This window comes from Zeugodacus cucurbitae, chromosome 4 (genome assembly GCF_028554725.1).
Source record: "Zeugodacus cucurbitae isolate PBARC_wt_2022May chromosome 4, idZeuCucr1.2, whole genome shotgun sequence".
In the NCBI taxonomy this organism is placed as follows: Eukaryota; Metazoa; Arthropoda; class Insecta; order Diptera; family Tephritidae; genus Zeugodacus; species Zeugodacus cucurbitae.
In genome coordinates, this window is record NC_071669.1 from 53,930,513 (window position 1) to 53,953,697 (window position 23,185).

General features: G+C 32.6%; 3 protein-coding genes across 6 annotated transcripts in view; all 3 read left to right on the top strand.

Moving 5' to 3' along the window:
- The first annotated feature begins 1,163 nt into the window (after positions 1-1,163).
- On the top strand, positions 1,164-5,994 carry LOC105211051 (poly [ADP-ribose] polymerase tankyrase). 4 transcript variants are annotated; one of them, XM_011182316.3, is made up of 11 exons: positions 1,164-1,323; positions 2,285-2,492; positions 2,585-2,743; positions 2,832-3,029; positions 3,088-3,300; positions 3,534-3,554; positions 3,788-3,947; positions 4,015-4,379; positions 4,438-4,529; positions 4,586-4,688; positions 4,909-5,994. In XM_011182316.3, the coding sequence occupies exons 2-11, from the start codon at positions 2,370-2,372 to the stop codon at positions 5,434-5,436; spliced, it is 1,962 nt and encodes a 653-aa protein (XP_011180618.1). In that variant the 5' UTR covers positions 1,164-1,323; positions 2,285-2,369; the 3' UTR covers positions 5,437-5,994. The 4 variants fall into 4 exon arrangements, with proteins under 4 accessions (XP_011180618.1, XP_011180620.1, XP_011180617.1 ...); XM_011182318.3 differs by lacking the exon at positions 1,164-1,323 and adding an exon at positions 2,066-2,205 and having other exon boundaries at positions 4,607-4,688; XM_011182315.3 differs by lacking the exon at positions 1,164-1,323 and adding an exon at positions 2,067-2,205.
- A 1,133-nt stretch (positions 5,995-7,127) lies between these two features.
- Positions 7,128-10,367, top strand: LOC105211050 (ATP-dependent RNA helicase DDX54). Its single transcript, XM_011182314.3, has 9 exons — positions 7,128-7,285; positions 7,347-7,544; positions 7,616-7,964; positions 8,043-8,222; positions 8,284-8,447; positions 8,534-8,944; positions 9,009-9,287; positions 9,351-9,512; positions 9,586-10,367. The coding sequence occupies exons 1-9, from the start codon at positions 7,283-7,285 to the stop codon at positions 10,297-10,299; spliced, it is 2,460 nt and encodes an 819-aa protein (XP_011180616.2). The 5' UTR covers positions 7,128-7,282; the 3' UTR covers positions 10,300-10,367.
- A 202-nt stretch (positions 10,368-10,569) lies between these two features.
- The window catches only part of LOC105211049 (integral membrane protein GPR155), a 34,230-nt gene continuing 21,614 nt past the window's right edge, over positions 10,570-23,185 (top strand). The window contains exon 1 of the mRNA XM_011182313.3: positions 10,570-11,587. Coding sequence (XP_011180615.2) covers positions 11,355-11,587 — 233 coding nt within the window. The 5' untranslated portion in view covers positions 10,570-11,354. The remainder of the gene's footprint in view (positions 11,588-23,185) is intronic.

The following is a 23,185-nucleotide window of genomic DNA, read 5'->3' on the forward strand; positions in this document are numbered from 1 at the left end:
CATTTTCAACCGGTGGGGGCTTGCTTCAATTCCCCGAACGCCAAGCTATATCTATGTATTAACGCCAATATATATATATATATCTATCTATATACATTAATACAGTTAGACATATGCATTGTACCGCAACTCAGTATAATCACCTGACACTGCCCCGGAATTTACAACAATTTTGCACGAAAATCTTGCTTACATACACTTCACTTTGTTTTTATTGTATTTAATTGTATTAAGAGAGATTTATAGCTGCACATTTCACAATAAATAATAGCATTAACTAAATACTTAATATAATTTCACTTTTAAACAACGCAATTGCAAAGCCTGCACGATCACTAGCACACGAAATATGTAAGAAAGCATAAATATTACAAGAATCAGTTGATGTGTCAAAAATGACGATTACAAAAACAAAGCATTAAAACTTCAAATGCCGCAAAAAAAAACAACAAATTTGCAAAAGGCATCCTCGGACATGTGCCGCTACGCACACATATGTATGTGTGTCTGCATAAGCATGCATTTATTAGACAAGGTAGGCAGGCAAAAAGAGAATAAAAACAAGAACAAACTTATTAGAAATGTGACTTATTAGAATGGGGAGAAGCAACAATGTATTTCTGTTAGGTTTAATATTGTTTGTTGTACATAAGAACATATACATGCTTACATATGTATGTATGTCTGCAACAATTTATGTGCTAAACATATGCTTTCATTGTTAAATTTAGCGCATTGGAAATTTCTTATTGCCTAATTCGTTAAGTTCATATTAACCTCTTGGCTTTTCATTGAACATTTGCAAAGACACGTATTTACATAAATACATATATACTTATACATACACCATAAATAAATATATTTTCTTCACTCAGACCTTCTCAGCATGTAATTGCTTCCGGTTTGATTTAATTTATTTTTTTTTTATTTGTTCGAATTGCGCTCAGTCGCAACAGACGGATGTGAATAAACTCACAAACGGACAAATATACAATGGAATGAACGAAACTGCATACATACATACATACATGCAAAAAGCATAAAACTGATACATGCATACATACATACATACAGCTGGACGAACGAAGTCGCGCAAAGCGTTGAATGCAGAAGAAAAATCCGATTAACGTTAGAGAAAAATCAGGAAAAAGAAGAACGGAAACATTAAAAGTGACCAAGCCAGTTTGTGTAATGCAATGTGAAATGGCAGTGTAAATTTAATAAAAATAAGTTTTTGCATTAAAAAGTTGTATAAAATTCACGCAGTATTGAAAATTATTACGAAATAAGTGTGTAAAGGTCGTTTGCATGTTCGGATATTTGGTAAGTACACAGAGTGGCGCTTGGAAATAGTTTTCGGCAAAATACGTTTCTCCGCCATTTCCGTACTTTGGCGACATTTGCAGCGTATTATGGCATTTCCATGATGCAGTGTTGCATTTGTTGGTAGTTGACGCCACTAGTTGCACTTCCGTTATTCGTACTATATTTTATTTTTGGAAATTCGGTACAGCAATAAAATTTTTATAAATATTTTTTTTAAGATTTATAAATATAAAAACAAAATATAAAAAATTTAATTGAAATATATATCAAGCATGCGTTGCTTAAATGTGACAATAAGTGTATTTAATTTTTTATATTTGTAATGTGTTTTTATAATTTGTTTTTATTTTATTTGTAATAAAATTTTAAGCAAATTATTTATGAAATTAAGCAAGTTAAGCGCACTCAAAACACAACTACAACTATTTTTTTTATATTAAAATTTTATTAAAATTATTATTTTTTTATTATTAAAAAAAAAGTAATTTATATTATTTAATATTTAATAATTTATATGCTGGAGATATTGTGAGCATAAAAATTGTTTATCATATATACATATATACGTATTATTATCTAAAAAAAAAAAAACAATTTATAAGATAGTGTAAAATTATATATATAAATATTAGAAATTAGAAATTTAAACATAATATTTAAAAATGAACTTTTATATATAAATAATTTTTATTATATAAATAATAATTGAAAACATTTCAATCTAAAATATAAAAATCATCATTTACTACAAAATACAACCCTGTGCGAATTGTTGTTGTTGTTGGCATTTTGTTTTTATCCACACTTGGTCAACGAAGCAACATCACAAAACGAATCGACGCGAACGAAGTGACGGAAAAGAAAAAGCTTGCTCTTTTTGTACGTGCGCCTTGTTTCCTTTTCCTTTAATTTTAATTTTGTTTTTGATAAATTCAACAAATTCCAAATGTTTTCACAGATTACAATACGCCAACATTAGCCTACAAGTTTGACCCGGTCTCAGGAAGTTCGCAGCAAAAGGCATAGTGAAACGAACGTGGAAAATGGTCGGCGGCGGTGGCGGTGGTGACAATAAAGTTGTGGCCACTTTACGAGCGGATGGCAGTGTATATCCTGCAAGTGGCACTTCCATTGGACAATTAGTGAATTTAATGAATTATAAAATTGTGAGTTTTACTTGTGCTAACCATGGTGTAACATTACTTAACAAATTCCCTGTGTTGTGTGTATTTGTTGCAATTTCTCACTGGTGCTACAGCGTACGGAAGTGGATGTCAGCAATAAGGCGCTCAATACATTCAGTGTACCAACAACCGTAGTGGATTTGGGTAAACAACTATTACAATACGCGCGTGACGGTGATCTGAAGGGTGTGAAGAATATGTTATCGCGCGGTGCACCATTTACCTCCGACTGGGTATGTATGCAATTGTGTGTGTTGTGACTGGCGGAATGCGAGTTGATTTAACAAGTTACTGGATACTTAATAACAACTATAATTACAGTTGGGCATGTCGGCGCTACATTTCGCAGCTATGAATAACCAATATGAAGTCTGTGATGCGCTACTAAAGGGCGGCATCAATAAGGACTCCAAAACAAAAGTCGATCGTACACCACTGCATATGGCCTGCTTCTACGGCAACGAACGCATAGTCGAACTGCTGCTATCCAAGAAGTGTGTAGTGAATCCAAGAGATATGGTAGGTTGTGTGTGTAGTTTTCGCAAGGAAATTGATTAATTTATATGTTTGTTATTAGCTGCGCATGACACCATTGCATTGGGCTGTAGAGAAGGGACACAAATCCATTGCGCGCCTACTGCTCAAGCACAATGCTGATGTGACACTTACTTCTAAATTCGGCAAAACACCCATCGCACTTGCGGTGCTGACGGAGCAAGCCGACTTACTCGAGGAATTGGAGACGGCACGCCAGTCGCAAATAAACCGCAAATATAATGAGGAGCATGAGGTGAGTTAGAGTTTACATGTGCGTATAGATGAGATGAGTGCTGTTAGTTGCACTTTTGACGGCAACATTTCCTATTACATATACATATATAATACGCAGTTATATACATAAATATGTATATTTTACACAGCAACACGCTTAAAGTTTTAATTTTGTTTGTGCTTTTCTATTACAATCACGCGTGCATTCATACAAAACTACTTATGCTAAAAAAATCATAAATATGCTCACAGGTGCGGTCCAAACGTTGCAAAGTAGGTATTCCCGTTAGCTTGATTAGATACATATATGTATGCCATTTCGATATTAATTTGTTGTTGTGCGTATTATTAACCATTTGGCAGAACAAAAAATTTTCAAAAAATGTTTCTAATTCTTACTAGTAGTCTACTTTTCTAAATTTTTGGTAGTACTTTCGTACATATATATCTACTTCAAACGTGAAAATTATTTATAAAATACATATTAATGGAATTCAACATTACAGAAAGAGACATCGGATGCAGTGAACTCTATAATGGGCTTGACCACATTTAGCACGGAAGAGCCAATGAGTTCAACAAAAATCACATTGGAAGTCGATGATGAACTAACAAATAATAGCGACTTCGCCGAGTCCAAAATGTCCGATTTGGCGAACATTAAGGGTAATTATTGCTTAATACACTCAAGTAGTTGAATGAAATTATTTTTTTTTTGCATTCATTCCACTAGAAACTGGCGTGCTAGACAAAACCACTATTAATATGCTCAAGGACCACGGCATTTCCATGATGCCAGAGGACGAAGACACTTCCAAGGAGTTACTCACCACAGCCTTACAGAATGGCCGCCAATTGGTGCTCTCCGAGGGTGGCAAATTGTTGCTTAATGAAACGAAAAAAATACACAACAACAACAATATCATCAGCAGTAAAAGTGCCTCCAGCAGCAGCAGTGGAAATACGAATGCCAACACCAGCAATGTGAGAAATTATACAGTCTTGCCTGTGCGCGGTACGCTAGCGTCGCGTACACAAAACTATAAAGCGCGCGCCAGCATCATATCGAAAGCGAAAGACAATCTCAATATGTATAAGGTTTGTGTAGTTTATCACTTTTAAAATTGCATGCTAAGCATATATTACTCACTTGCAGAACGTGCGCATTATTTCACTAAACGATTTTAAAAAGTTTTACGGCAATACAAACATTAAGGGCGTGCAAAAAATCCCAGCTTCCATGGCGAGGTAATTCTGTCCACTTAACATTTATATCTTAATTAGAGCTCTTCTCTATTTTATAGCGAACGTTTGGCGCGCATAAGGCAAATTAGCGAAGAACAACGAATACTTAATCCTGGCAATCGACAGGTTTACACGAATACACGCACCTTTGCACAGCGACAGGTATTTTCAGAACACTTACTCACTCACAAATAAATGTCAAGTTGTTTCCTTCAATAAACATATATTGATTTTTATATAAAAAGTAGTTTTTGTTGCCTTAATTTACGTGTCGTGAGATTGTATTTTATTAAATTTTATTTCATATTTTTATTAGTAGTATTATTATTTTTTTTTTTACTCTACCATAACCTATAACCTCAAATTTTCCCCTCTCTTGCAGTTAAAATCTGGCCAAACTATTGTAAAAACCGAGCAACCGTCGTCTATAATAGCCGAGGATGATGATATCGATTCGATCATACAATTGGCGCCCACCGATAGTGATACCGAAATGTCGGACGGCGAACATGCGCAACAGCAGCAGCAGCAAGCGCAACAAGTGCAAAAACAAAATCAGCAACCACAAAAAACGACTACCATTAGCGTACAAGGCACTAAACAATTGCTAAATATCTCAGCGCCGCCACTAATACGTCAATTAACGACCAAAACGGGTACGCTCGTTGGCACTAAACTCAATACGTCCGGCGGTGAAGTCGCCAAGCCGCAAACAGGTTCCACTGTCATTTCGCTATTATCTGTGCCGGAGATATGCCGCCAACTCTACGAGCTGCGACGGCAAAACGATGAGCTAAAACGCAAATTCGAAACGGCACAGAAGGAGAAGGAAGAGATGCGTCAACGTTTGGATCGTTTGGAGGAGTTGTTGCTGGTGGAGAAGACGGATGATGGCTATGTGGATACCTAGTGGTAGCCGTTAAAATATTATTTTTTAATTTCTTACTTTTTATTTAATTGCAAGTATTTTGTATTTTCTTACAATATACACTTAGAACACATACACATACATAGGAATGTAGTTGTGTAATGATCATTCGTGCTAAAGCGCCTTTAATTGAATGTGAATGTGGTCGCTCGCAATATGCATTCGTTAACAAAACTATATTACATTTAATTAAATAAGTACAGCGCTCGTCTGCAATATCGAGCCGTCATAAATAAGTTGAAATATCATTTAATTTAATTTGTAACTGTAAATATTTAATTTTATGTTCTTCATAACATAACATAACATAACAAAGCAAAGCGTTGCACTTCGCCACTGAATTTGTAAGGTCTAAAAGTTTGTATGCTAAATATTCATTAAATTTCAATAAGCACCAGTGTACTACACTTTAATCGTCTCACAATACTAAATACAACAGCAGCAAATTAAATTTAATTAATTGAATCAATATAATGTTTACATATTGCTGTTACTTTAATTTCATTGTTGTTAAACAAAATAAATCAAAAGCTAAGATATCCGCATACATACATATTTACTAACTCACAAATTGTTAATGCTTTAAGATTTTTATATTTTTCTAATGACAATGTGAAATAAATATGAAACGAGTTTGGAAAACATACAAAGAAATCATCGTAAACATACATACATATATGTATATGCATTCAAAAATAATTTATATAAAAAAAAAATATTATAATAATAACAATTTTATTGTATGTATATATGAAGTAAGCATTATTTGAAGTCGAAAAGCGAAGTAATATTTTTTTGTTTACATTAATGCATAGTAGTTATTTAAGAAACGCAAATAACAACAACAAAAAGTGAACATTTCAAATAACACGCATACTAAACAAAAATCGTTTTAAAAATATGTAAGTGAGTTTATGTTATCTCGTAGTTTCAATGAATAAAAAATCTTTGTAAAATGTTAAAAGACCGTACCTTTTGAAAAGACCGTACTCAAAACTTCTTAAAGTAGACGGAAGAGGACTACTAAACGTTATGGTTATGGACGTCTAGTGTTGATTTCGCATTTATCGTTCTCACTATTACGGATCTAGCTAGCCGGAGCGGACCAGACTTTATAGACGCCTCAGCAGTTTTATTAAATAAAACAAAGATACATATTTTGGAGATATCATTGCTAAGAGACAAGTTCTAATTACTTTAAAAGAATTTTGTAGATGCGTATAAAAATAAACTCTAAAAAAGAACACAGACAAATTTGTATAATATAATTTTTTATAAAGTGATAGTTCTGAAGGAGAGCAGCAAATATACCAAATATCCAAATAAAAAGGAATTGAAATCGACATAAGAAGAACTCTAGATCACCTGTCTATTTATGAGAATGAGAAATCACCATTTTAACTTGGGTCAGATCGGCAAACTATATACATACGCATTCTAACAAAAATTATATTATAAGCACTTTTTGAAATCATCATTGTAGTCTTAATTAGTGAGTTTGGATTGATTGCATTTATTGTGGTTTTAATTGCTATGGAGACCATCGTCCGACTTTGATATTGTGGCAACAATTTCATTAAAAATATTATCTACATTCCAAATTTAAATATAAAATATATTATTCAAACAAAAAAATGTATTTGAATGGGTTAACTTCGCACTGCATTGCCGACCAAATTAGTCAGCTGTTCACTGCTGATTTGTTTTTTGACATTTCTTTTATTAAATATCCGTCACCAAAACAAATCAAGTCGCACGTGTTTAGAGCGCTGCGTTTGCTCTAAAAAATATCATTAAATTGTTCTTTTATTGAAAATAAATTAGCAAAATGGTAATATTTATATAAAACTCATAAATGTAATATATAGTAAAATGTTTTCGTTAATTTCTAGGGTAAGAAAAACGACGACATAGACTTGCCCGGCTTTCCTTCTATGGATAGTTTTGGTGGTGCCGATAATGCGGATAATGTAAAAGGCAAAAGTAAATCTAAGAAAAGCGGCGGCTTTCAATCGATGGGGCTTTCCTTCGACGTGCTTAAGGGTATAACGAAACGTGGCTACAAAATACCAACACCTATACAGCGCAAGGTAAATATTTGCATAAAATTTTAATAAACAAATTATATTTACTTATATTATATCTATATATTACTATTTAGACCGTGCCATTGATACTCGAAGGTCGTGATGTCGTGGCTATGGCTAAAACTGGCTCAGGCAAGACTGCTTGTTTCCTCATACCCATGTTTGAAAAATTGAAGAGTCGTGAACCCACTAAAGGAGCGCGTGCACTAATTCTATCACCCACACGTGAATTGGCTGTGCAGACTTATAAATTTATAAAGGAGTTGGGACGTTTTATGGATCTGAAAACGATTTTAGTGCTTGGTGGTGATTCTATGGACTCGCAGTTTTCTGCTATACACACTTGTCCAGACATTATAGTCGCTACACCAGGTCGTTTTCTGCATTTGTGCGTTGAAATGGATTTGAAATTGAATTCAGTTGGTGCGTGTGTTGAAATTGAAATAATTTCCAATTTACATATACCAAAATACTAATATCTCTAAATTTTTATTTCCTTAGAATATGTGGTGTTCGATGAAGCAGATCGTTTATTTGAAATGGGTTTTGGTGAACAGCTGAATGAAACCTTGCATCGTTTGCCAGCATCTAGACAAACCGTACTCTTTTCCGCAACACTTCCTAAACTCTTGGTGAATTTTGCACGCGCAGGCCTAAACGATCCAGTTTTGTTGCGTTTAGGTAAATATATTTTAGAATATTTGAAAGAATTGTCACGTTTATAAAAATTCTATATTAATAGATGTTGAGTCAAAATTGCCGGAAGGTCTAATGCTCAAATTCTTATATTGCCGTCCTGACGAACGTTATACCGCTTTGGTTGTGTTGCTCAAATATGTAATACCACAAGATGCGCAAACTGTAGTCTTCGCTGGCACACAACATCACGTAGAATTGATATGCTACGTAAGTAAATACTGAATATGTTGAAATACGGAATAATAAATAATAAGGAATACAAAAATAATAAAATTTTTCTTCTTTGCACTTAGATTCTCACCAAATGTGGTATTTCCAATACGGCAGTGTATTCCAGTTTAGATCCCGCAGCGCGTAAGATTAACACAGCCAAATTTGTTAATAAGAAAGTGTCTGTGCTCACTGTAACCGATGTGGCGGCGCGTGGTATTGACATACCGAGCTTGGATTATGTGGTAAATTTACATTTCCCTGGAAAGCCGAAATTGTTCGTACATCGTGTAGGACGTTGTGCGCGCGCAGGGCGCACCGGCACAGCCTATTCGATATTCTCCACCGATGATGCTGCGCATGTGCTAGATTTGCATTTATTCTTGAATCGTCAATTCAATATAAATGACAACAAAGCGGTGGGCATTGCACCGCAGGAGTTAATGGAGGAGGAGCATCTGTCTGTGACAGAAGTGAAGAACAGTCATGATATTGTGAGTGATTTCCATTTTAATAATATATGAAATGTTAATACTGAATTACTGAATTGTATTTTAGGCTGGTGTGCTTCGTACAAGTGAAAACGCGTACAAAAAATATTTGTCGTCGCGTCCCGTGGCCTCAACAGAATCGAATGCGCGCATTAAGAAAATCAAATTTTATAGCTGCAAACACTTGGATGATTTTCAAGCAGCCGATATATCGCTGAGACAGTCGCAAAACACAAGCGCCGAAAATGAGAACAAGTCAAAGGAAGAGTTGCTGGCTGAAGATCGTAAAATACAGGAGGAGAAGCAGGATTTGTTGTTGAAAATGCGTAACTTTAAGCCTTCCACGGTAAGTTAAGATACATTAATACGTAATAAACTGGAAATTAATATTTATTTTAAAACCAATTAGACCATTTTCGAACTGAATCGCAGTCAAAAATCGCTACCGTTCTCTATAATGAAAGACAAGCGCACCAAACATACAAATGTCATTGAGAAGTACAGAACTAAGATGGATGAAATTGAAAAGGAAGAAGCTAATAAGCAATTGGAAGCTGAAGAAATGGAAGAAGTATGTTGAAAATAATTGTCATACACAATTAAAGAACTATTCGACACTAATATCACTCTTAAATCACTTTTAGGTTGATGAAGCCGATGCAGATGAAATTAATCAGGCCTTCAATAAAATTGTCGCACCAAAGAAGCGCAAAAACCTCGAGGATCTTTATAAAGACAAGAAGAAGAAAAAGAAGAAAACGCACGCTAAGGATAGTGAAAATTACATTCCTTACCAGTCGGCGGATAAACACACCGAAGATGGACTGGCCATCAACTCTTTCGAGCGTCAAGCTATGAATGCTGAATTTTCGGTGGTCGATCGTGATAACAGCGCTGATTACCGCCCCAAACCGGGCATGAAGAAGTGGGATCGTATCAAGAAGAAAATGGTTTCCGTGCAAGATCCACGCGCTGGCAAAATACGCACCGAATCGGGTGCTTGGATTCCAGCCTCATTCAAGACAGGACGTTACAGTGATTGGAAAGAGAAATCTAAGATCGAAGAGCAATTGCAACGTGAAAATGGCAGTGATGATGATGGTTTCAAACCATTATCTCATGAGAAACGTTATCCAGTGGGACGACATGCGCGTCATAATGCCAAGGTGGCTGCTAAGAAGCGTATCGGTGGTGGTGATAAAGAATTGCGGCATCCGGAGCAGATCGTGAAGGCGCGCATGCGTTTAGAATTCATTAAGAAACGTAATGCTGAGAATACCGAGCGTAAAGCGGAGAATCGGAAACGTAGTATGCGCAAAAATCAACGTACTAAAGTGAAGAAAGGTGGCAGAAAGTAGTTGTATATTATACAGACTTTAAGTTAGAAAATTATTGTACTCTTTTATTGTAATAAAAATGATGAAAATTCAAAGAATGTATTTTTTATAATAAATTGGAATATTTTTAAAAACAAAATTACATATTTTCGAAATTGTTTAAATATTAAATTTATTAGTTTAATTATTATAACAGTTAATATTTGTATAATAATTTTGGCAACTCTAAGAAGTCAGCTGTTTATAAATGTGCCAGCAGGTGTCGCCCTGCCATAAAATTAAAAACTTATTTTGACATTAGAAGCTTGTGTGGGAATACTTGTTTTGTATTTCTTCCTGAGTTAAAACATTTCTGTTTCGGCATAAATTAATCAAATTCGACAAAAATACGTCCACAACATGTAGTGGCTCTCAACAGTGATAACGTAACGGCTCCGTAAAATATAATATAACAAAAAAAAAACGCGTGCGTTCCTTCTAGATATAACATATTAACTAATCAATATGTAAAGCCATAGGTGGCATTAAAATCTTTAGCAAAGTGAAAAAAAATTGCAAGTGACAAAAAAAAAACCAAAAGAAACCACAAGCACTACTCGATACGAGGTCAAACAAAACATCGCGACGTAATTGTTAGTGAAAGTATTTCGATTGCTGCATATTATATCACTTCAAATATAAGAATATATTCATATTTGCACATAAAAGAGAATATTTGAAGTGAAAATACGTGTCACTAAGTTTATTATCTACGCTGTCTCAAGTGGTGCGCCTTTTTAAAATCAAAAGCGGGTTGTTGGGAATAAACACCCCAATTTTTTGTGCTCAAAAAGCCGTTGCGCACAAAGCGGCAGCTGCTGAATCATGCAGCCAACGTTGTTTGTTGAAAAGTGGCAAATAATTTGCTTTATGTTTGTTTAATTAATATCAATAACACAAATCACTGAAATTGTGTGCTCACATAAATTCATTTAAGCGCAAATTAGAATTGTAAATATTTTGCAATAACCACAGTATATTATTTGTGTAAACCATAACAATAACAGTGCGTTAAAAAAAGGAAAATAAAGTGAAATATGGATAGTTCAATGGTTTTTGGAGTGTTTCGCAATTTAACCGCAAGTGCATTGGATGCGAATAGCGCAGAGACCGACATGGATTCAGAAGATATGGATACAATGTTTAAAGCTACCACTATGCCAACTGTTTTGACCACCTCCACCACAGCAGCACCGGACCACGAGCCATCAGTGTCAATGAATAATTTCTATCCTGCTTTGGTGCAATGTTTCGGCATCATTATATGTGGGTGAGTGACGACACAACAACAAATTCTTCTTTCTTATCAAAATGGTTATACTTTTTCCTAAAAAGGGTATTTGTATATATGGTATTTAGTATATAAATTCCTGCTGCAGTGGGTGTTTGACGCAAGTATTTAGTGAATATATTTAGTATAAATCTAAATATGTATGTTTATGTGTGGAAACCTACAGATATGGCGCAGATAACCATATGGTCTCCTACGTGATGCCCGACTGAATTAAAAGTAATATTTTGGGAAGATAAATATTTCAGATTATTATTATTTATGATAACATTGCAATGCATTAGTAGTGTGCCGGTAAAGTTTTTAAGTATTTGGCATCATTATCAAAAGCCTTTGTCGGGTTGCGGGAATAACAATAGTAATTCATTTTATATATAAAAAAAAAGTTTACTTGAGTTCCACAGTTTTTGTTGGAATATTATGGTTATCGGAAATCAAATCGACCCGTTTCCATCCTTATCATATAAATATAAAAATAATATTGTGTCGTATAAAATTTAGTCTCGCAAATGATAAATATTTTTGATGCCCACCGTTCTTTTGTTTGTTTGACTTGTATGACTTTATTGAGTCCACTGAAAAATATGTTTATCGCACATTTTGTTTTAAATAAAAATTTGTATTATTTTAAAAATATATGCTACTTTTTATTATTTAAAACAATGTGAGCTACTGAACAAAAGAGAAGGCTATAGTAAACAGCACATTAGCTTTTATAGGGAAAAAATAAACGGCAACAATAAAGAAACCGATTAATACAATACGTAGTGAAGTGAACATATAGATTTTTATATATGTAATTCAACTTGTGACTTCTGCACAAAAAAGCCTAGTATATACTATTACATAAAGTTTAATTTTGTTTACAGCATTTCACTTGTACAATAACAACTTCCTTCCTATACTATGCCAATTAAAAGGTATTAAAGCTGCTTCTTTTTTTTACTAAAATTATTGTTGTAATTGAGCCTTACATCATGTTTTAGTATGCCAAACAATTAAGTACCACATTTCTCACACGATTAAGGGTACGTCTTACAAATTTATAAATTATCGCTGCTTGTCATCTAAGTATAAACGTAGTAATATATCGTTTTTGTTTGCATGTTAATATGTATTTAGCAAATTTCAATATTTTTTTGCTGCTCCTAATTATTTTATTTGTAAACAATTTGTTAAAATATATGCATATTATCATTAAGTAATACAAAAAATCAAGTCGTTTATTCCTTCTAATTTCCCACAGTGTTGTTGTATAATAAATAAATATGTATATATATATTTTTTGTCGCAATAGAGGTAATAAAGTGCTTATCAAATATGGTGAGTAACCAACCGGTCGCATGTAATTTGACTTGATAATAGTGATTTTCTTCATAGTAAATGCATTCGTATTTAAATTAGCTTACATTCACTGTTTTTGTTGTAATACTAAAAGTATTTGTGCATACAATTAAATGTGAATAGGTTGGGCCAAAGTGACAAAGTGAGGTTATTAAATAATTTGTAAATTGTTTCTGTAGTGACGCTCGATTATTTCACATTTTTGTATATATACACAACTATTTATGAAAAATGTATGTAAATATGTATATTTTTTTAAATAAATGTTTTAATTGGGAACAAAATATGTTTGACTTGACATTTGCTTCCATTTTGGAAACTGTTTTCGGAGTTTAATTAGGAACCAATTATGATTAATTTTACATTTGCATTGGGAAAAATATTTTCGGTGTTTATTTTGCATTTTGTGTGATAAATGCTACATAAACAAAAAAAATAATATTAGAAATAAACGAAAAATATTAATAATTTAATTTCCATCGTTACACTATTTACACAAATCTATGGAGCAGTGTGTACACTTACAATTCAAATGTCAAATCTTAAATGTCAATGAACTTTGTAAACAAAGACATCTTGTATGTCCAGTGAAGCATTAGCATTTCATATTGCAATTTATCAGTGTTTATACATTTGTAAATCAAATATGATTAATTTGTTTTTAATAAATAATGTCTATTGTGTGCGTTTACCTGTCTACAAAATGAGTGAATAATGATACAAATAAAAGTCGAGTATATATTTATATGTACATAGATAGGTGCATAGATTTCCACTTCTTTGTAAAAAAGAAAAAGTTTTTCAGTGTAGCATTTCAATTAAATAATTCCAACTGAGATTATTTTCACGTGATAACGCGCAAGTACAAAGGCAAAGTTCCGCTTAAGTTGTATTGAAACGAATTAATTTGTCTCGTCAACGCGCACATACGGCGAGCACTCGGTCCAATTTATGGGTCAATTTTCTAGTTCACTGAATGCGATAAAGTGAAGTGAGTTGCTGCTGCTCCTTGCGCTTGCATTTTGTGCATGTACATATGTACATATGTATGTATGAAAGTGTTATAACGGGCTATTATTCAATAATTTAACTACTCGGAATATGTTATAATAACTTGACACTTGCACTTTCCGTTATCTCCAAGTAATTGATAATATTGTTTGAGATTGTTTTTAGCAATAATTACATTTTTAATTTATTTTTAAATGCCATTATGGAATGTAACGGTGTTTATTAGAGAATTTATTGCTGTATTCAATGAATTGTTAATGAAAATGCTAAAAATTGTATTTATTGTGGGAGATTCGTTATTCTTTTTTTGTAAAAATATCTTAAAAATGGATAATTTCTTAATACATTTTCAACCATGTGCCTCAAAACTCACCTCGTATAGAGTTCGATACATAAAAATATGTCATTAACTCATAATCGAATAATAGTATTAAGCAAAATATATCTAATATCTGATCATTGTCTTCTTAAAACGAAAATCTACAACTTGTTTCAATAAAAATCTCTGAATCACAGTAAAAAATTTCCAGAATTCCTAACATGCTATTAACAATATCGGAGTTGCATGTTAACATGATTGCATTTTACACAGTTCTAATCTCGATTCAACTCTAAAAAATGCTTGCAAAACAGAAATAGTGAATCATATGTATGTTTGTATTCGGATATATACTATATGTATTTTATGTCTGTGTAATTGTGCAATTTTCGAGATTTTTTTCAAAACAACAAAAATTATTGATCAAACTAAACTGTAAATAAGTATAACTTTGAACTTGGTGAAGGACGAATATTGACCGAATGAATGTGCGAATTTTGACTATTAAATTGTACATATGTTTGTATGTCTGTATGTATGTTTAAATAAGCTTCAATTATATATTATCTAGTTTTTTGTGTATAATTTTAATTTGTTATCTAATTTGACTTGTACGGACTTAATTTGAGACAAAAAAGGTACATAAATATCACTTTTGGTGCAGGCATATGTATTTTTTACACCCAGGAGAAATATGGAACTGTTTATTTTTTTTTTTTAATTTATTTTGTTTAATTTGTTTTCTGTAAGCAAAATGGTATTTGCATGTTCAATTAGTTTATGAACTGATTAAAATGACACATACCATACATACGTATGTATTTACAGTAAAAATATCGGGATTTATGTAGTTTTTGCGAACGACAATAAAATGGATTCAAAGCATATTATTATTAGAAGGTGCGGTATCTTGAAAACAAAAAATTCTATTGCTTTGTAAATATTAATTACTTTAATTGGAGAAACTTAAAAAGACTCCATACATTTTTAGTATATTTCTTAAAAAAAAAGTTTGCAAACAGTTTGTTAATGCTTGGTTACATATAAAATCACACAACTGGCGGAACAAATAACCGGGAATAAACTAAAAAAGAAGTCAGTAAAAAACATTTGATTTTATTAATACAAAAAAAAAAAATCTCAATTACATTAGAATTTCACAACAATGGCGTAATATATCGACATTATAAAATCGTATATATAATGCAGTTAATATGATAGTGTATATATACAACAAAACTAATTTCTTCTAATTAGCCAAATTGAGCGTGAGAAATGCTAGGCGCGAGTAATTTTGCTATTTACTATTTGCGAAATTGTTTGTGATACAAATATACGTAAGTTCCGAGCTGTTTATTAATCTAACAAAAATTAAAAAAAAAAATACAAAAACGCCACGTGTTGTTAAATTCACAAACGTTCTCGTAATAAAATACATATTTATAAGGAGATAATAATTGACTTAATTCTAATTACTTAAGCAATGCTTTCCATAACAAAGACCCACTTAGTTTTATTACTGTAACACCCTATTAAGGGTGTAGTAAGGTTAATTAAGTTAAGTTAGTTAGTTAAGTTAACAAGTTATTAAAAATTTATATTTGTTTTAATTTCAATAGCAATTATTTTAATATATTTTATTCAATTAAAATAGTTACATAAATTATTTGTGTAGAGTTTGTATTAATGTTTAATAATAAATTTAAATTCTCATGGATGGGATAGTTCTGTTTAATTGTTGTTGTTGTGCGAATATAAAAAAAAAACTTGGGATTAATACTGGAGCACTCTGATTGCAATGGATTCTTTCTCTTGTTGTTGTAATGATTTTAAGGGGAGTTTATTTATAAAACAAATTGTTATATCTAATTACTAATTTAAAACCCTTTCGTATCTGAGTAATGTACATATGATATTATAAGGTAATATTGAACTTTTGCAAAGTCCTCCCAGCACAAAAATCGCTTCGTCTTATAAATTATTCTTCGAAATTACCAAAATAATACCCATTGGATCCAATCCGATCCGGATGGATCCAACTTATTGTCTAAAATTTAAGTTGGAGAGTTTGTACAAGGGATCACATTAGGAAGGGGCATATTTGGATGTGATTTTTTTGACAAAGCGAGCGTGGCCCCGTCGCTTGTTAAGTTTTTTGTACATATCTCGTAAGCTACTAAAGCTATATCAACCAAATTATCTAGAGTCGTTTCTTTTAGCCACTTCGTTATACAGTCCAAAGATGAAAAAAATCTGATAATAACCACGCCCACCTCCCATACAAAGGTTATGTTGAAAAATACTAAAAATGCTTTAATTCAGTAAGGAAAAACACCAGAAACTTAAGGGTAAAAAACCATATCTCCGAAACTACTCGATCAATTTCGGTTCATAACATTTTCCTCGCATCACAATAATATGTTTGGAAAATAGTCCAAATCTGTTTACAATCATGCCTCCTTTCCATATACCAGAACTTTGAAGTCAATCAGAATCGTTTACTTTACAATGGATAAAGTACGAACTAGTGAAGATAAAGGAACAGAACTTTGCATAAATACTGCATTTATAGCGAGGCATCGCCCTTCTAAAAATTGTCGAAATCGGTCATTAAGTTTTCAAGGCCCCTTATATGGAACATTAAGACCTCAGCGCTTCTAATCTTTTTTTACCGAAAATATAGGTAAATCTCTCCGATATTTTGAAGAAATTCAGAGGAAATATGTTTCTTCTAGTACTATGTCTCCGTGCCAAAAATGAGTGAAATATTCCCCTAGCTCCCATACAACTAATATTTAAACACAGCTCGTATGATTTCTAAGATGGTATTGAAAATAGTAGTAGTAAAAACGTCCTCGCCTTATAAAGTGTATTCCAAATTTCTCAAATAGCACCCGTTCGCAATGGTGGTTCCAATTTATTGAGTTGGAGAGTTTGGAGAGAAATGCACTGAATTATGGCAAATGTTTTGAGACTTTTTGCTTCCCCATCTCAATGTTAACTGTCTAATTGTTTCCAGATTCAAGTAGAACTTTGATAAAGCCAAAGTATTGATAATGTAATCCCGAAATCATTTGAAATAACAGTTCTTCTGAAAGACCCTATGATTTTGTCAGCAAACAATAATACCATATTTTTTTAGATTGTGTTTTCGAGTACATAACCACCTGAATTTAGTTCAGTAAAGTCTTCGTTCAACGGGTTTACCTTCTATAATAATTCCTCCATAAATTCAGAAAAACTTTCGAGAATTGAGAGTAATAAATACAAAATAAATTAGAAAAATAAAAAATCAAAATTTAAATATTTTTTTAATAGAATTCAAAAATTCTAATAAATGTCGGGAAATCCCCATTTTGGTTTGTAAAAACCCCCGGTAGTTATCTAATTAGTTTGCACGTGTATTTCCACTTACAACATTATCATTGCCGTTCCAAATACCACTCCCAGTTGTTGTAAGTAGTTCAAACTTGTTGTAGCAACAGCGGCAAAATCTGAGACTCACTTTTTTGAGGGGAAATATTATATTTCGCACACATCAACATGTGCATATGAAGTCATACGAGGCAATTGTATCGAATTATATTTTATTGCTTTACTTTAATTTGAATAATTGTATCATTTGTCAGAAACGCCGCATATGAGCACAAAGCTTCCCATTCAGCATACAACACAGAGCTGAGACTCCTTTGAAAGCTGCGTCACTCACGCAACTTTTGATGTGTCATCACTGCAAAAGCAACAAAACCAACGCACAAATGTGGACATTCAATTGAGTTGTGGTTAAAGGAATGCCTTTTGATGAGCACAAATACAGATTTTTATACAGTTGGTACATGTGTACTGCGGCTTTGCTTTGCCATTCCTAATGAATGCCAATTGTCTGATTTAACTTCAAAGAGTGCTACAAAGAGCTCTTCAAAATTAAGTCGATGGATAAAATGAAACGTTGAAATCTAATAATTTAAATAAAATTAATCAAGTTTGCAAGGTTGCATTTCAAGTGCTGTCAATTTTTTTGAACAACTGATATATTTTGTTCGATTCGATTAATAGTTTAATATTAAACACTGCTCTCAAAAATTAAGGACTCCCTGCAAGGAATTTCACTTTAATTCGCCTTAAACACTATTCTTCTGGGTATTTATGAAGATACAACCCTGTTTGTAACAAAATTCGACCGGTTTATTGAGAGTTTCTGAATTATACTCTCGCAACAAAGTTGAAAAATTGTTAAAATCGGGTCATAACTTCCTCTAGTTCCCAGATACCTTATTATATGTTTTTCAAAAATACCGTGGGCTTTATACCTTATAAATCGGTTAATAAATGAGATATCGTAGCCAAATTAAGTGAGCGTATTGTCTTGGATATAGAGTACCTTGGTGGTGAAAATGAGTGAAATCGGCTCAGGAATTACCTCAGCCCTATATATGGTGATTTTCGATATTCTATTGGACTTTATGCCGAATATGTGGCTCAAATTGTGTGTTATCTTAATGAAAGCACATCAATAAATCGATAAAATTCCCTTTAATTGAAAATTAACAAGTATGTAATATGTGACGAATCCATTAAACCATCTGGTATAAATCACATAAATTGGTATAAATAAAAAATAATAAAATAAGAAGTTGTTATACCACTTTAATGTCTTCGTATCGCCAGACGTTCGAGAGTAGTCGACACAAACGCTTTCCATTAAAACCAGTAAGTCATTTTTATGAGTTCTTTAACGATTATATAAACAATTAGCATATTATAGCACCGTTCTTACAACTACTGTATATATCTATATCTATATATTGTAAATTCAATATGCATTCAGCATACTAAATAGCAAATAAATATGCAAACTCAGTTAATCACATTTGCCATTTGTCAGTCAGTTTTACTATTTATTCAAATGATTAAAATTGCTGGAGCTCCAAGTGTGCCAATTAAATGTTTTTTTTTTGTTTTAAAAAATAAGCAATAAAATGTATAGTAAAGTGACAGCTTCAATCAATAGAAGAGGAATATAGAATAAATAATTAATAGATAATTGCTAGTTGTGTTAGATTGACACAATATACAATGGTGTGTTATGAAATAATGAATTTCTATAAATTATCGTCGGAACACACACTTTTCTAAATGCAGCGATGTAGGGCGGTCAACTGTCTGGTATTTATGCATATATTATTTATATTAATTAAATAAAAATATTTATAATCGTGCTTTGCTCTAGTTTAAGACTGGAGTTTAAGGTGTGGTGAATAAATATTGTGTGGAGAACAGTCCACTAAGGAAAGTAAATAGAAGACCTTTTTGTGCTACTTGGACTGAGAAATCATTGAGTGGTACGAGAGATCGCGCCACAGAAAACATTTCTATACATGTCTATAGCCTTTTCACACAGCCAAATCAATTGATTAATTAAACTTTTTATTGAGAACCCCTTTGCGTCTTTCATACTGCCAGCTATTCGATAATCGATCAGCTGTAATACATTTTTGTTTTTGCTTTTCATAAGAAGTTGGTAAGTTTCATCAGCTGATTGCTTTTTTTATACCCTGAACAGGGTATATTAAGTTTGTAACACCCAGAAGGAAGCGTCGGAGGCCCTACAAAGTATATATATAAATGATCAGTATATTGAGCTGAGTCGATTTAGCCATGTCCGTCTGTCTGTCTGTATATATACGAACTAGTCCATCAGTTTTTAAGATATTGTTTTGAAATTTTGCAGATGTTATTTTCTCTTCAAGAAGTTGCTCATTTGTCGGAACTGCCGATATCGGACCACTATATCATATAGCTGCCATACAAACTGAACGATCGGAATCAAGTGTTTGTATGGAAAACTTCCGCATTTTACTACATATCTTCACGAAATTTGGTGTGAGTTATTGCTCATAGAAATAATTTTATCTTCGAAAAAATTGTTCACATCGGTTCACTATAGCATATAGCTGCCATACAAACCAAACGATCGAAATCAATGGCTTGTATGGAAAACTTCCGCATTTGACGTGGTATCTTCACGAAATTTGACATGGATTACTGCTTAAGGTAATAATATAATCTCCGAAGAAATTGTTCAGATCGGTTAACTATATAACCTTAATGTTTCTAGCAAACAACCCGGCTAAAAAGAATTAGTAAAATGCTTTCTTTTTTCACGTCTTCAGATTTGCTGAAACACATAGTTACTAAAAGAAATGCACCTGTGAAGGGTATATTAGCTTCGGTACAGCCGAAGTTAACTTTTTTTCTTGTTTTATTTCCAGTAGCGACATCTACCGTTGTAACGTGTAGTATGAACAACAACTCGCAGACAAAGAACGTATATATTTATAATAACAAATACGGTCTTTGTCGCAGAGTTGCATTTCATTGTCAAGTCGATTACAAACATTATGTATAATAGAAAAATTAGATAGCTTTTGTATGGTAAATCGATCTAAATCAGCGCTTAATCGAGCAAAGACCGATTAATTGATCAATTAGCTCTTGTGTGAAAAGGCTATTAGTGCTTAAACTCAATTAAAATACTGTGAATGTTTTATAATATTTCATTCTAAGGTCCTCAAGTTATCGATTTCAAAGTAATATTTTTGTTGGTTCATTGGAAAAATATTTCTCTCAAATGAAGTGTTCAAGATGAAAGTAAATTTTGAAGGCCTCGATGCTTCTAACCAACCAACTGGTATCGAAATTTTTGGGAGATTGTCACAAAGAATTACTCTACGGGGAAATTATGTCGAGGATTATGTTAAGATTCTTTCATTAATAGCTCAAACTCAGTGCTTATCCATAAAAAATAAATTATAAGCTGTAAACATTGTTTTTGTAGTAAATCCTACACTATCAGGCGATAAAAGATCTCTAACATGATTGTGCATTATTAACAATGATTTCGTTGATAAAAATCTGTAGTTTTATATTACAAAAACATATGTACATATATCTAATATATAAAAAATATGTAAATAATATAATATTTTTTTGAAATGCAGATATATGCGATTACTTGCAATAAAGATGCTTGCAATCGCCACTAATCAGTTCCGCATTTGAATTTAATTTGTTCATCTGTAATCTGTAATGCAATCGGAGTTAAAAGAATTTACAAGCTGTGCACCGCAACGTGATAAATCTCGTGTTTTCGATTATAATATGAACTTACATACATATATAATATCCATGTATAAGCTAAGAAATATATATTGAATTTACCTGTGCTGGCAAGACATAGTTCATTGCTCGTGATATTTGTTTTTCTCTAACTGAAATTAAATAAAACGAAGCGCATAAGAATTTACAAGTAAATATATACATATTATACATACATATTTATATGATACAGTAAATACTTATACAAATACAAATGCATATAAAATATAAAAAAATTGCGATATGCAAATATACAATAATTTTTCTGAATTTATATACATACTAGTATATTTTTATATGAAACCTTTTATGTATAGTAATTTGCATTAGAGCAAGCCCTGTTAGAAATTTGTGAAATTAAATATTATTTCCTATTCGAAATAAATATATTTATTGCTAAGGTAGTCGGCTTATGATCATCTAGATTAAAATTTTATGTCTCTTAAAATTTAAAGGAGGAATTTTTAGCCTGATAGACTTAACTGCACTTGTTTCATAAAGATAGATTACACAGGAACCATATTATCTTACAAATTTCAGACTTCTGGCTTAATATTTTTCAGAAGCTTGAATCTAATAATAGTTACTTTGCAGCCAATCGAGCACAATTTTATTCCAAGAGATTGAGTCATAAGTAAAACACCTGTACTTAACTTCCAAAACCGAAATATTTGCCTTCGAAGTTCGAAAAAAGAATTAAAATGTGAATATTAATTACAGGACATAGCTATTAAAAAATCTAAAATAAGTGTGCCGGGACACGGGGGCATCGAGGGCAACGAGATAGTGGACGAAATTGCCAGGAGAGGCGTTAAACTGTCATCAGAATACGTGATCGACTTAGGTAAACCCTGCCGTGCCTATTTGATGATCTAGACAAGAACTTTATAAGAAAATTCCAAGCGCGCTGGATGGATCTACCGGGATGCACAACCATAAAAGTTATGTGTAAAGCGGTAGATCAGAAATAAACGCAGGTCTTACTGTCGCTCGATAGAAGGAGATGTAGGAATATAGTTGACATACTCACTGGTGGCGGCGCAAGCCTACAAGTTTGGGCTGACAGAAAACGAAAAATGCAGGAAATGTCAAGAGTAAGGTAAAAGAGAAACAATGGAACATCTCTCGTGTGCTTGTCCTGCAGTGTCAAAGCAATGGCTTCAGCACTTGGAGAGATGTCGTAAGTGAAACCTCATCACATTTTGAAATTCGCGTCGAACGCAGGCATCCTAAAGTATGACTATTCCTCGTTATCTACGTGTCGGCACTCCATCTGGTATAGCAAAGGGCCGAAATCGGTCTATGTGTGACTCATTGGCCTACCAGATTGACCTATCCTAACCTATATCAATTGAATAAGAAGGAAAGGTAGATTGTGCTCCTATTTACAGTTTTTTGTTTAGCGTTCCCCGTAAGCTAAATTTCGAAATTCGAAGTCGAATATTTCGACTTTGGAGGCTAACTTCGAAAAATGGCGAACATATTTTTTTCATTTATGACTCAATCTCAGAAAAAAACGATTTTGCCGTATAGTGTAATTTCTAAATTCAATATATTTGAAGTCGTCGTAAGACTAGTCAAGGATTGACTTTCCAAACTAGAAAATAGCGAACAAAATTTTTAAATATTTCGAAAACTCAAACGTTGTACCTCAGCTCACTTGACGTTTCAAAAAACTTTCTTGTTATTGAATGAGTGAAATAAAAAAAAATATTTTTGACAAATTTTGAACAAAAAAAAAAAAT

Excerpts from the sequence above, each read along its gene's own strand:
- LOC105211050 (XM_011182314.3), top strand. Across the intron at positions 7,545-7,615 it reads CAACACCTATACAGCGCAAG|ACCGTGCCATTGATACTCGA; the intron begins GTAAATATTTGC and ends ATTACTATTTAG. Across the intron at positions 8,448-8,533 it reads ACGTAGAATTGATATGCTAC|ATTCTCACCAAATGTGGTAT; the intron begins GTAAGTAAATAC and ends CTTTGCACTTAG.
- LOC105211051 (XM_011182316.3), top strand. The coding sequence starts at position 2,370 with ATGGTCGGCGGCGGTGGCGGTGGTGACAATAAAGTTGTGGCCACTTTA. Across the intron at positions 2,493-2,584 it reads ATTTAATGAATTATAAAATT|CGTACGGAAGTGGATGTCAG; the intron begins GTGAGTTTTACT and ends CTGGTGCTACAG. Across the intron at positions 4,530-4,585 it reads ATCCCAGCTTCCATGGCGAG|CGAACGTTTGGCGCGCATAA; the intron begins GTAATTCTGTCC and ends TCTATTTTATAG.